At 45.4% G+C, this 13838-nt stretch overlaps 1 protein-coding gene across 1 annotated transcript; it reads left to right on the top strand.

Moving 5' to 3' along the window:
* The first annotated feature begins 737 nt into the window (after positions 1–737).
* On the top strand, positions 738–13168 carry LOC119939391 (C-type lectin domain family 1 member B-like). The gene is made up of 6 exons (XM_038759393.1): positions 738–810; positions 2620–2787; positions 6136–6207; positions 7377–7528; positions 8642–8748; positions 12977–13168. Exons 1-6 carry the CDS (start codon positions 738–740, stop codon positions 13116–13118), a joined length of 714 nt encoding a protein of 237 aa, XP_038615321.1. The 3' UTR covers positions 13119–13168.
* Positions 13169–13838: the final 670 nt, after the last annotated feature.

Genomic DNA, 13838 nt, shown 5'->3' with positions numbered 1-13838 from the left:
CCATTTTACAGATGAGGTACTGAGGCACAGAGAAGTGAAGTGACTTGCCCAAAGTCACATAGCTGACAATTGGTGGAGCCAGAGTTTGAACCCATGTCCTCTGACTCGAAAGCCCGGACTCTTTCCACTGAGCCACGCTGCTTTTGACACCTGTCTACATGTTTTGTTTTGTTGTCTGTCTCCCCCTTCTAGACTGTGAGCCCATTGTTGGATGGGGCCATCCCTATATGTTGCCGACTTGTACTTCCCAAGCTCTTAGTACAGTGCTCTGCACACAGTAAGCGCTCAATAAATATGACTGAATGAATGAATGAAAGCGGCGGAGCCGGGACGGCTACCTCTGGCCTGGGCATTGGCCCGATGGCTTTTGGTGTTTGTCAGTCCAACCCACACTGCTTTAAACTCTCCCGACATGCTTGAGGACACTGGCTTGATGGGGCAGTGAAAGATCCCGGAACTGCTCGGAACTGGAGATAAAGAGAAGAAAAGGAAACCCCTTCAGTTTTGGTGGCAGATCATGGGTTCTTTTTCCCGGGATCAGGATCCCGGTATCTCTGAGCAGCTGGCAGTGAGTTTCCTGAATGTGACACTGTTTTGTTGCCGGCTGGCCACATTCCCTGGGCAGAGCAGTCATAGACATAGGACTACTGGAATGTGAGTGTGTGGGGGGCTGAGGAACATTTGGGGGCTACCCTCCCCATCTTCTAAACAGTGCCTGCCTCCAGCCAAGATCCACCATGCAGGACGAAGATGGATACATCATGTTAGACTTTAAATCCAGAATCCACGCCACCTCCAAAGGTCCTTCAGGTAGGAATCCCTATCCCCCATCTTAAGGGTGTCCAGGATGAGTGGAGAGAGGTGTGGTGGAACATGATCTTTTCTCTTTCAGTTGATTCTTTACTGTTATTTTAGGTTTTTTTTTTAAATCGTACAAGTTAAACGCTTAAATATCTGTAATTTGTTTACTTATATTAATGTCCTTCCCCCCCATCTAGACTGGAAGCTCACTGTGGGCAGGAAATGTGTCCGTTTATTATTGTATTGTACTCTCCCAAGTGCTTAGTACAATGCTCTGCACACAGAAACTTCTCAATAAATACAATTAAATGAATGAATGAATATGCCAGGCACCATACTAAACTAAGGGCGAGGTACCACAAAATCAGTTTAGGTACAGTCCATGTCCCACATGAGGCTCACAGTTCTAATCCCCATTTTACAGATGAGGTAATTGAGGCCCAGAGAAGTTAAGTGAATTGCCCAAGGTAATGCAGCGTATAAGTGGTGGAGCTGGGATTAGAACCCAGGTCCTCTAACTCCCAGTCCTGTGTTCTCACCACTGGACACCACTGCTTCTCTGTTCTCTCGGGAACTCTTTGCCCACTGTAGGCTGTTCTGACTGCTGGTGTAAACAACCAATTTTATGTCAGTCAGCCCGATTTTCAACTGATCTATACCTGGCCAGTGCTGGTCTGCCATCAGGCACTTTGATGGTCTTATATTTTCATTTTAAACCCCCACTATCCTTTCACCTTTGCTCTCACCTCTGAATCCCATGGCTTGGAAGCAGAGCTTTAGTTTACAGGAACCTGGGAGGAGTGAGGAAAACGGGCTAGAAACTCAAGAATTTCTGAATGTCCACAGAAGCTGCTGTTTGACATCATTAGGTTAGGCTGCGTAACACATGTAGCGTAAAGTACATCCGTCAGTCTTATGTCAATCACTCAATCAATCAACCCATCATATTTCCCAGAATCGATGGTTCTGCTACAACCCAGACTGCACACTTCACCCCTCGAATGTCAATGTACTGTGTCTCAAATATCATCTATCTCACTACTGACCCCTCGCCCACATCCTGCCTCTGGCCTGGAATACTCTCCCTCTTCACTTCCAACAGACAGACACTGTCCCCACCTCAGATACTTATTGAAGGCAAATCTCCTCCAAGAGGCCTTCCCTGATCAAGCCCTCATTTTTCCTTCTACCACTCCCTTCTGCATCGTCATTGCACTTATATCTGAACCCTTAACTAACCCCTCCCTCAGTCCCACAGCACTTATGAACAAATCCATAATATTTTGTTTATATTAAGGTCTCTACACTGTAAATTCGTTGTGGGCAGAGACCATATCTACCAACTCCTTCAGAACTGGGCTGCCCGGGCTGGATCTCCATGGCAACTTTCCAGCCCTGACGGACCGTGATCTCCCACCTTCTAGACTGTGAGCCCGTAGTTGGGTGGGGATTGTCTCTATCTGTTGCCAAATTGTACTTTTCAAAGTGCTTAGTACAGTGATCTGCACACAGTAAGTGCTCAATAAGTACGATTGAATGAATGAATAAACAAAGTCCTGTACTAAAGCACTTGAAAGAATCTAATAGCCGAAAGCACAATGCCTGCCCACATTGAACCTGCAATCTAGTGGGCAAGACAGACATAATCAATCCCTGACATTTACCGAGTGCCTATTGTAAAGAATTTGCAAATAGGAAGAAGTGTTCAAATAGCAGCAATATGTACAAACGTGCAAAATGAAGAAGCGAGGACAGCCATGTTAAGGTGTCATCATAAGGCCTTCCGAGGTGACAGGTCACTGCTCTTGTCTCCTTCAGAGTCCGGCTGCCCGGGGCTGGATCGCCATGGCAACCTTCCAGCCCTGAAGGGCCGTGGTCTCTCTGCAGATCCCCCTGGCCTGTTTCCCTCATGGTGTTGGATGACTCTGGCCCTGCTGATTCTCTGCCTGGGGATGCTGATTGGGCTGATTGCGCTGGGAAGCATGTGTAAGTACCAATCCCAGCCGGGGGGATACTGAGGCTGGGGCCCCGTAGACTCGCCCAATCCTCCTTCCCCACCAGACCCCTGGAGACAGAGCATTGTCCGGGCTCCATCGAAACCACAGGTCCTCCATGACTGAGCCCATGTAACTGGGCAAGTCACTGAACTTTTATTATTATTATTATTATTATTATTATTATTATTATTATTATTATTATTAAGTGCTGTTGAGTCATTTCCAATTCATAGGAACTCCTTGAATATGCTTTCTCCAGAATGTCCTTCCCTCTGCCATAATCCACAACCTTTCTAATGGTTCTGTGTTATGGTTGTTATGGTCTCTATCCACCTAGCTGCCCGTCTGCCTCTTCCACATTTTCCCTGAACTTTTCCTAGCATTACGGATTTCTCCAGAGAATTAGTCCTCCTGATTATATGTCCAAAATACGCTAGTTTAAATCGACTCATTTGGCCTTCCAAAGACCATTTTGGTTTAATTTGCTCTAAAATCCATTTGTTTGTCTTTTGGGCACTCCACGGTATTCGCAAGAGCCTTCTCCAAACCACATTTCAAAAGAATCAATATTCTTTCTATCCTGTTTTTTTAATGGCATTTATTAAGTACTTACTATGTGTCTAGCACTGTTCTAAGTGCTAGTAGATACAAGCTATGTGTCAAGCACTGTTCTAAAAGTGCTAGTAGATACAAGTTGTTCAGGTTGGACACAGTCCCTGTCCCACATGAGGCTCACAATCTAAGTTATTAAGGAAGAGTATTTAATCCTCATTGCGCAGATGAGGTAACTGAGCCATAGATAAATTGACTAATTTGCCAAGTCACACAACAAGCAACTGGCAGAGTTAGGATTAGAAACCAGGTCCTCTGACACCTAGGCCTGGGCTCTTTCCACCAGAGGTTTCTCTGAACCTCATTTTCCTTAACTGGAAAATGGGGATTCAATGCTAGTTTTCCTTTCTTCTGAAACTGTGGGACAGGGATTTTGTCCAGCCTGATAATAATAATAATAATAATAATAATAATAATAATAATAGTCATAATAGCTGGTTTGGACATGGCTCCAAACTTAACCCATTTGAGCTCCAACCAGGAAAGTCTCCTATGTCCCTCCTAAATTATCCTATTCTTGGACTTCCTTCATAATAATAATCATAGTTAAGTGCTTTCTATGTGCCCAAGTACTAGGATAAATACAATATAATCATATCTGACCTAATTCCCATTCCACATGGGACTCACAATTGAGGCCCAGAGAAATTAAATGACTTTCCCAAGGTCAGACAGCCAGCAAGTGGCAGAACTCGCTTACAAACCACGATCTCAGACTCTCAGGCCTGGGTTCTTTCCATTAGGCCATGTCACTTCTCTCCTTTTCTCTTTCTACTAGGCCACTCTGCTTCCTCCCAGGCAGCCCCAGGTGTCTACAAAAGATTTCCAGTGCAATGGAAGATCAAGACAAAGGGCCTAGAAATATTTTTTTAATGGTACTCATTAAACACTTACCATGTGCCAAGCACTGTTCTCAGCACTGGGGTAGATACCATTTGAACACAGGTTGGACACAGTCCCTGTTCAATTTGGGGCTCACAGTCTAAGTAGGAGGGATTAGGATTTAATCCTTGTTTTACAGATAAAGTAACTGAGCCCCAGAGATGTTAAGTGACTTGCTTAAGGTCACACAGCAGAAGAGTGGCAGAGCAGGAATTAGAACCCAGTTCCTCTGACTTTCTTTCCAGAAAACCACACTACATCCCCTGGAATCCTAAAAAAATGAATCTTTATTAACCTTCCTGTTCATTCCTGCTGCTCTGACATTGCCTTCTGCCCTGCTTGGCCTCTGAACCACCTCTTCAGCCTGAAGCCAGAACTAAGTTGCCTCACAGGATGACGCATCTCTTCAGAGACATTCACATGACCACAGCAAATATTTAAAAGAACATTGCCATCCAGAGGAACCAAGACTGTTGCATTATCTGAACCTTGATTTCGTGGGGTGCTTTTATCTTTCCAAAGCACTTTCACTTTTCTTTAGTTTTGTATTCACAACATCCCCGCTAGATGGGAAAATTCTGCAGATAAATCCATCAGTCAGTGGTATTTATTGAGCACTTACTGTGTACAGAGCTCTGTTCTAAGCACTTGGGAGTGTACAATATAACATACAGCTTACAGTCTAGAGGAGCTTAAAGATGTAGAAACTAGAGACCAGAGAAGTTGTGACATACTCAAGGTCCTGCAGCAGACTATTTGTTCTCTGTCTCCCCCTTTTAGACTGTGAGCCCACTGCTGGGTAGGGACTGTCTCTATATGTTGCCAACTTGTACTTCCCAAGGGCTTAGTACAGTGCTCTGCACACAGTAAGTGCTCAATAAATACGATTGATGATGATGATGATGATGACTAGTGTCCTCTGGCCCTCGAACTCCCAGTCCCATGAAGAACTCGACTTGGAGGTGGTTCTAGAAAGATCTCTCCATTTCTGGACTGCCATCTAGTTCTCTTACTGGGCCTATTCAGAGTCAGAATCCCTACTTTCATCAAAATGAGGCCCAAATGGAGAGCAGATCAAATCCCTCTGCAATAGTGTGACCCCAATCCTTGCAAATTTGTTCTCTTTCTTAGTCCCAGAAGCCTCTTTGTCTCTGAACGAGTCTTCCTGCTCTGAGCACAGTCAGTTCTCAGTCAGGGTCAGCCCACCAGGGCTCTCTCTGACCCCTTGGACATCGGCTCTGGCTTCAGCCCACCCCCACGTCCCTCTCAGATTTCAGGGGAACTCCTGGTCGAAAGGGGCCTCATAAATCATCCTGGGGGTTGGGGCCTGGGGGCCATTGATGGGCCATCATCCAGAAGGAGACCCTGGATCTCTTCATTGTGGCACTTGTCCTAAAAGTTATAAATAATAATGATGATAATGGCATTTGTTAAGCACTTACTATGTGCAAAGCACTGTTCTAAGCCCTGGGGAGGTTACAAGGTGATCAGGTTGTCCCACGGGGGGCTCCCAGTCTTAATCCCCATTTTACAGATGAGGTAACTGAGGCCCAGAGAAGTTAAGTGATTTGCCCAAAGTCACATAGCTGACAACTGGCTTAGCCGGGGTTTGAACCCACGACCTCTGACTCCAAAGCCCGTGCTCTTTCCACTGAGCCACGCTAAATCTCAAAACGCATCCTTTATTTTAAATCATCTGTTGTCATCGCCCATGACAGCCTAACTAAGGGCCCGAGAAAGGGTGGGGTGGTCGAGGGGAAGGAAAGTTCAAATAAACGTTCCGATCAATTGTACGATGTGCGTGGAATGGTCGATATTCATTCTCCTGCTTCTACCAACACAGACAGCAGGCAGCAGGCTCTCTTGCAACAAATAACCCAAAAGTACTGCCAGGAATTAAGCAGCAAGCCAGGAGGTAAGTAAATAAATATGTGTGTATGTTTGTGTGTATGTGTGTGCATGTACTTACTATGTGCCAGGCACTGTTCTAAGTGCTGGGCTAGATACAATCTAATCAGGTTGGACAGTCTTAATCCCCATTTTACAGATGAGGTAACTGAGAGCCAGAAAAGTGAAGTGACATGCCCAAGATCACACAGGAGATAATTGTTATGGACAGGGAATGTGTCTGTTTATTGTTATATTGTACTCTCCCAAGCATTTAGTACAGTGCTCTGCACACAGTAAGCACTCAATACATATGATTCAATGATTGAATGAATGAATATGCTATTGGTTAAGCACTTACTATGTGTTAAGCCCTTTGTTAAGTACTGGGGTAATAATAATAATAATAATAATAATAATAATAATGATATTTGTTAAGTGCTTACTATGTGCCAGGCATCTATACTAAGCACTGGGGTGGATACAAACAAATCGGGCTGGGCACAGCTCCTGTCCCACATGAGGTTCGCAGTCTTAATCTCTCTTTTCCCTTCAAGGCCCTACTGAGAGCTCACCTCCTCCAGGAGGCCTTCCCAGACTGAGCCCCAGCCTTCCTCTCCCCCTCTTCCCCTTCTCCATCCCCCTCGCCTTACCTCCTTCCCTTCCCCACAGCACCTGTATATATGTATATATGTTTGGACGTATTTATTATTCTATTTATATTTTTTGTACATATTTATTCTATTTATTTTATTTTGTTAACATGTTTTGTTCTCTGTCTCCCCCGTCTAGACTGCGAGCCCACTGTTGGGTAGGGACCATCTCTATATGTTGCCAACCTGTACTTCCCAAGCACTTAATACAGTGCTCTGCACACAGTAAGCGCTCAATAAATATGACTGATTGATTGATTAATCCCCATTTTACCGATGAGGTAACTGAGGCACAGAGGAGCTAAGTGGCTTGCCCCAGAGAGGTGGCGGTGTCAGGATTAGAACCCAGGTCCTTCTGACTAGGCAACACTGCTGCTGCGTTTTTTATGTAGGGAGGATGAGGTGGGGTGGGAGGGGTTAGAGAGGCAGGTGGCCTCGCTGGCCTCTCACAGGGACTCTGTAGAGTGGGAGAGGGCAGAGGGTGGAAAGAGACGCAGAATGTGGCTATGAGTCACGAGAGGAGAATGGCTGGCTTTTTCTCCAGGTCACAAATGCAGCTCCTGCGATAACAACTGGAGATTCCACGGAGGAAAGTGCTACGGCACATTTAAGAATAACAAGACATGGGAGGAAAGTAAAAAATACTGTGATGACCGCAACTCCACTCTCCTGAAGATCGACACTCAGGAAGCTTGGGTGAGGAGCGCGGCCTATTTTCCCATTTCTACCTGAGCTGAATTCCTTGTCACTGTCATCCTTAATACTACTGGTGCCTACGATGTGCCAGAGGGCTCTCTTGGATCTTGGGGGTAGACAAAGAAGAGGTGAATAGTGGACAATCCCAACCAACCCCAAAGGAGCTCACGATCCGGAGTGCGGCCGCTTGGCTCAGTGGAAAGAGCCCGGGCTTTGGAGTCAGAGGTCATGGGTTCAAATCCCGGCTCCGCCTACTGTCAGCTGTGTGACTTTGGGCAAGTCACTTCACTTCTCTGTGCCTGTTACCTCATCTGTAAAATGGGGATAAAGACTGTGAGCCCTCTGTGGGACAACCTGATCAACTTGTAACCTCCCCAGTGCTTAGAACAGTGCTTTGCACATAGTAAGCGCTTAATAAATGCCATTATTATTATTATTAACTGTCAGCTGTGTGACTTTGGGCAAGTCGCTTAACTTCTCTGTGCCTCAGTTCCCTCATCTGTAAAATGGGGATTAAAATTGTGAGCCCCCCGTGGGACAACCTGATCACCTTGTAACCTCCCCAGCGCTTAGAACAGTGCTTTGCACATAGTAAGCACTTAATAGATGCCATTATTATTATTAACTGTCAGCTGTGTGACTGGGCAAGTCGCTTAACTTCTCTGTGCCTCAGTTCCCTCATCTGTAAAATGGAGATTAAAACTGTGAGCCCCCCGTGGGACAACCTGATCACCTTGTAACCTCCCCAGCGCTTAGAACAGTGCTTTGCACATAGTAAACGCTTAACAAATACCATTATTATTATTATAACCATAGAAACTATTCAAAATTGAAAGTCACAGGTAACACGCCAATATTCTGGGCCAGTTTACGACAAAATGTGAGGTAATCTGTCACATTAGGAAAATGGGTGAATTGGGAGCACTGGTGAAGTTTTGCTTAGGAAATCAGCCCCTTCTTGAAGGCAATGCACCATGAATGTATGTTCTAAGACACTGACTTCCAATTTTCAGCTGGGCTGCAGTCCTCTTTAGACTTTGTGTTACTCAGGGTCCTTAAAGCCAACATCTACAGAGCTGCTTGACCAGGAATTTCTGCTTCTGCCCCCTTTAGAATTTCATCCAAGGAAAACCTGATTTCACTCGCTGGATCGGATTGTCCCGCCCCTCCTCCGGTGGGCGGTGGATGTGGATGGACAACTCAGCTCTCACCGACAACTTGTGAGTCTTTGGCCAATTGTATATCCCCTTAGGATTAGTTTCTCCCTGTGCTTATCATTTTCTGATGACATAGTAATAATAATAATACTGATGGCATTTGTTAAGTGCTTACTAATAATACTGATGGCATTTGTTAAGTGCTTACTAATAATACTAATGGCATTTATTAAGCGCTTACTATGTGCCAAGCACTGTTCAGATTACAAAGTGATCAGGTTGTCCCACTGGGGGCTCACAGTCTTCATCCCCATTTTGCAGATGAGGTAACTGAGGCACACAGAAGTTAAGTGAGTTGCTCAAAGTCACACAGCTGACAATTGGCAGAGCCGGGATTTGAACCCATGACCTCTGACTCCAAAGCCCGCACTCTTTCCACTGAGCCACGCTGCTGGGATGTATATAAGGTGATCAGGTCATCCCACGTGGGGCTCACAGTCTTCATCCCCGTTTTACAGATGAGGTAACTGAGGCACAGAGAAGAAACCATAAGACTTATGGTTTCTCCCTCCACCTATTCCCACCCTCCAGATTCCCCCTCGCTGCTTTGTACCACTTTCTCAAGGAAAACAGAACAGGTTTCCTAAACAATGACTACAAAATGTAGTCCTTTTTGGGTGTGGGGGTGGAAAAAACATTTTCTTCCATCCAAAAGATAACTTTGGAGCAGCAGGTGATGGTGTTAGGATGGAGATTGTTGGGGTAATGGTCTTTTATGATATGTGTTAAGCGCTTACTATGTGCCAGCCTCTGTCCTAAGCGCTAGGGTACATACAAGATCATCAGATTGGGCTTGTTGTGGGCAAGGAGTGTGTTTGATTATTGTTATAGTGTACTCTCCCAAGTACTTAGTACAGTACTACGCAAACGATAAGCACTTAATAAATACTACTGAATGAATGAATGACACAGTCCATGTTCCACATAGGGCACATACTGTTAATTCCCATTTTACAGATGAGTTAATAAAGGCACAGAAAAGTTAAGTGATTTGCTCAAGGTTGCACAGCAGACAAGTGGTGAGCCGGCTTTAGAATTGAGGTCCTTCTGACTCCCCACCCATACTGTATCCAGTACACCATACTGCTTAATAATAATAATAATGATAATAATGGTATTTGTTAAGTGCTTACTATGTGCGAAGCACTGTTCTAAGCACTGGGGGGGATACAAGGTGATCAGGTTGTCCCATGTGGGGCTCACACTCTTAATCCCCATTTTACAGATGAGGTAACTGAGACCCAGAGAAGTTATGTGGCTTGCCCAAGGTCACACAGCTGACAAGTGGCAGAGCCGGGATTCGAACACATGACCGCTGACTCCCAAGCCCGGGCTCTTTCCACTGAGCCATGCTGCCTCTCAAAATAATCACAGTAGACACAGGTCATGTCCCCTATGGGACTCACAGTCTTAATCCCCATTTCATTTCCCCATATGTTGCCAACTTGTACTTCCCAAGCGCTTAGTACAGTGCTCTGCACACAGTAAGCGCTCAATAAATACGATTGATTGATTGGTTGATTTCACAGATGAGGCAACTGAGGCACAGGGAAATGAAGTGACTAGCTCAAGGTCACACAACAGTCAAGTGACTGAGCTGGAATTAGAACCCAGGTCCTTCTGATTCCCAGGCCCATGTTCTATCCATTAGGTCATGCTGTTTGCTTCTGGAGTTTGAGCTTTGAGAGACTGGGTTTTGTTGGGTGAAGACCAGATTCTGGTGATCTGGGTCAGAAGGCATTTCCAGAAGCTGACCTCTTCATTCATTCATTCATTCCATCGTATTTATTGAGCGCTTACTGTGTGCAGAGCACTGTACTAAGCGCTTGGGAAGTACAAGTTGGCAACGTATAGAGACGGTCCCTACCCAACAGCGGGCTCACAGTCTAGAAGGGGGAGACACAAAGCAAAATATATTAACAAAATAAAATAAATAGAATAAATGTACAAGTAAAATAAATAAATAAATAGAGTAATAAATCCATACAAACATATATACATATATCCAGGTGCTGTGGGGTGGGGAAGGAGCTAAGGCGGGGGGGATGGGGATGGGGAGGAGGGGGAGAAGAAGGAGGGGGCTCAGTCAGGCTCACCATTTTCTCCCACATGCCCCCATAAAAGCAAATTTGGAAACACTCAAATATCCTCTGGGTTCATCCAACCCTGCTTCTATTGTGTCATCCCTCTACTCAGCCACCAATTGGCTTGAGTATACATTGGCTGCTTATAAATAAATAACCCTGCACTCCTCTTAGTCTCCATACCGGATCTGGGTCTCCAAGAACAAGCTCCACCCCAGAAGTCCAGGCAACTCTGATGCTTCTGCTAATAAGACTTCTAGTAGAAGCTAGAGAAGCAGTGTTGTCTAATGGATAAAGCCCGGGCCTAGGAGTCAGAAGGACATGAGTTCTAATCCCGCTCCACCATTTCATTCAATCAACTGATCATATTTAAGCACTTAATGTTGGCAAAGCACTGAACTGATGGCTTGGGAGAGTATAACATAACTGAACACATTAGCGAGCATACAGTCTGGGGCTGGGGCGGGGGGCGGGGGGGAACCAACATTAATATAAATAAATAAATTATGGATATGTACTAAAGTGCTATGGGGCTGAAGGCAGAGTGAGAAAAGGGAACAAAAGCTAATACCTCTGCCGCTTGTCTGCAGTGTGACATTAGGCAAGTCACTTTACTTCTCTGTGCCTTAGTTCCCTCAACCATAAAATGGGGATTATGACCGTGAGCCCCATGTGGGACATGGACTGTGCCGAACTTGATGAGATTGCCTCTGCCCCCATACTCAGCACAGTGCTTGACACGGAGTAACAGGAGAGCCTCCTGTCTCTCCCCACTCCAGTCCATACTTCACTCTGCTGCCCAGATCATTTTTCTCCAAAAACGTTTAGGATTTGTCACCCCACTCCTCAAAAAACTCCAGTGGTTGCCCATCTGCCGCCACGTCAGACAAAAACTCCTCAGCATTGGCTTTAAAGCCCTCCACCACCTTGCCCCTCCTGACTCACCTCACCACTCTCCTTCTACATCCCAGCCCGCACATTTCACTCCTCTGGTGCTGCTACCCGTCTTGCTGTGCCTCTTTCTCCCCTGTTTTACAGCCAACCTCTGGCCCATGTCCTGCCTCTGGCCTGGAACTCACTCCCTCCTCAAATCGACAGACGGTTCAATTACTCTCACCAGCTTCAAAGCCTTATTAAAGGCAAATCTCCTCCAAGAGGCCTTCCCAGACTAGCCCCCACCATTTCCGCTTCTCCCACTCCCTTCCATGTTGCCCTGACTTGTTTTCTTTGTCCTTCTCTGCTGCCAGCCCCACAGCACTTATGGACATTTCTGTAATTTATTTATTGGTACTGATGTCCACTCCCCCGACCCCAGACTGTAAGCTCATTGTGGGCAGGGGACATGTCTGTTTATTGTTGTATTATACTTTCCAAAGTCCAATCCCCCGACCCCAGACTGTAAGCTCATTGTGGACAGGGAACGTGTCTGTTTATTGTTGTATTATACTTTCCCAAGCACTTAGTACAGTACTCTGAACACCGTAAGCACTCAATAAATACAACTGAATGAATGAAAGCAATTAACAAATACCATTTTAACTAAAGAATTCATCTGCGTCTCCATGTTTTGTCACCTGTCTACATGGTTTGTTTTTTTTTGTTTTTTTTTAATCGTATTTATTGAGCGCTTACTGTGTGCAGAGCACTGTACTAAGCGCTTGGAAAGTACAAGTTGGCAACATATAGAGACGGTCCCTACCCAACAGTGGGCTCACAGTCTGGAAGGGGGAGACAGAGAACAAAACATATTACCAGAATAAAATAAATAGAATAAATATGTACAAGTAAAATAGAGAAATAAATACATACAAACATATATACATATATACAGGTGCTGTGGGGAAGGGAAGGAGGTAAGGCAGGGGGGATGGAGAGGGGGAGGAGGGGGAGAGGAGGGAGAGTTGTCTGTTTCCCCCTTCTAGGCTGTGAGCCCATTGTTGGGCAGGGATCGTCTCTATATGTTGCCAACTTGTATTTCCCAAGAGCTTAGTACAGTGCTCTGCACACAGTAACCGCTCACTAAATATGATTGAATGAATGAATGAATGAATGAACCTGCGTCCCATTCAATATAATTGCGTGTCAGGCCTAGAGCCATCCCACTGGCTTGGAGAGAACCTAATGTGCGGTTCCTTCTCCCTCTTCAGGTTTGAGTTGTCGGGAGATGGAGACGAAGGTAAGCACTGTGCCTACATCCAGAAGAAGCAAATCTCCACTACGTTCTGTAGGGAGTTACACTACTATATATGCGAGAAGGTGGGCATAGTGAAAGTCGACCAGCTGGTGTAACTTAAAATGCCACCAAGCAGAGGGGAATGGACTGTATCTGAAAATAAACAGGGGTGTGTGTTGTGGGGGACAAGAAAATTCCCGGGACCCTTTAGCCTCTGAGAGAAGAGGGACTTTTTTTCGAGTGTCTCTGTAAATGTAGGGGTGTCTCTTTCAGGCCAGCATTCTTCTCAAGCATCTTCCTGCACAAACTTTAATACCACAGTCTTGTCCCTTCATCAGTTTTCCTGAGTTTTCTGCTGTCAGCTCACCTTGGCTTCTGTCTTGGCTCCTTACATTCCTAGTGTCTCTTGGATGGAAATACTATCCTCCAAGGTTTCTCCCCCATGAGCAGGACTGCAGGTGACTAATAACAGAAAGATCACAGAACATTTGGGCTTTACCTTGGTTCGGCCTCAGACAACATGTGATGTGGGTCAGGTCCTCTCAGCTCAGCTTAAGTTCCTCCATAAACCAAAGGGGAAATCAGTGAGGATCAATCATATTTAATCAATCAATTGTATTTACTTAGTGCGTAGTACTCCACTAAGCTCTTGGGAGAGTACAATATAGCAGAGTTGGTAGGTACATTCCTTTCCTACAAGGAGCTTACAGTCTAGAGGAGGAGCTTCATCACAAAACGTTAATGAGATTGCAGCCTTCTGCGTAAGGATTTGGTGTCTGACATTGCCTTCCTGTAGGATTCTGCCTGCCCTTTGAAGTGTCACTGATTTATTTGCA

The sequence above is a fragment of the Tachyglossus aculeatus genome, chromosome 17, assembly GCF_015852505.1.
Source record: "Tachyglossus aculeatus isolate mTacAcu1 chromosome 17, mTacAcu1.pri, whole genome shotgun sequence".
Lineage (NCBI taxonomy): Eukaryota > Metazoa > Chordata > Mammalia > Monotremata > Tachyglossidae > Tachyglossus > Tachyglossus aculeatus.
The sequence above is the reverse complement of the archived record's forward strand: the minus strand, read 5'-3'. Positions and strand labels throughout refer to the sequence as shown.

Excerpts from the sequence above, each read along its gene's own strand:
- LOC119939391 (XM_038759393.1), top strand. The coding sequence starts at position 738 with ATGCAGGACGAAGATGGATACATCATGTTAGACTTTAAATCCAGAATC. Across the intron at positions 811-2,619 it reads CACCTCCAAAGGTCCTTCAG|AGTCCGGCTGCCCGGGGCTG; the intron begins GTAGGAATCCCT and ends TGTCTCCTTCAG. Across the intron at positions 6,208-7,376 it reads ATTAAGCAGCAAGCCAGGAG|GTCACAAATGCAGCTCCTGC; the intron begins GTAAGTAAATAA and ends CTTTTTCTCCAG.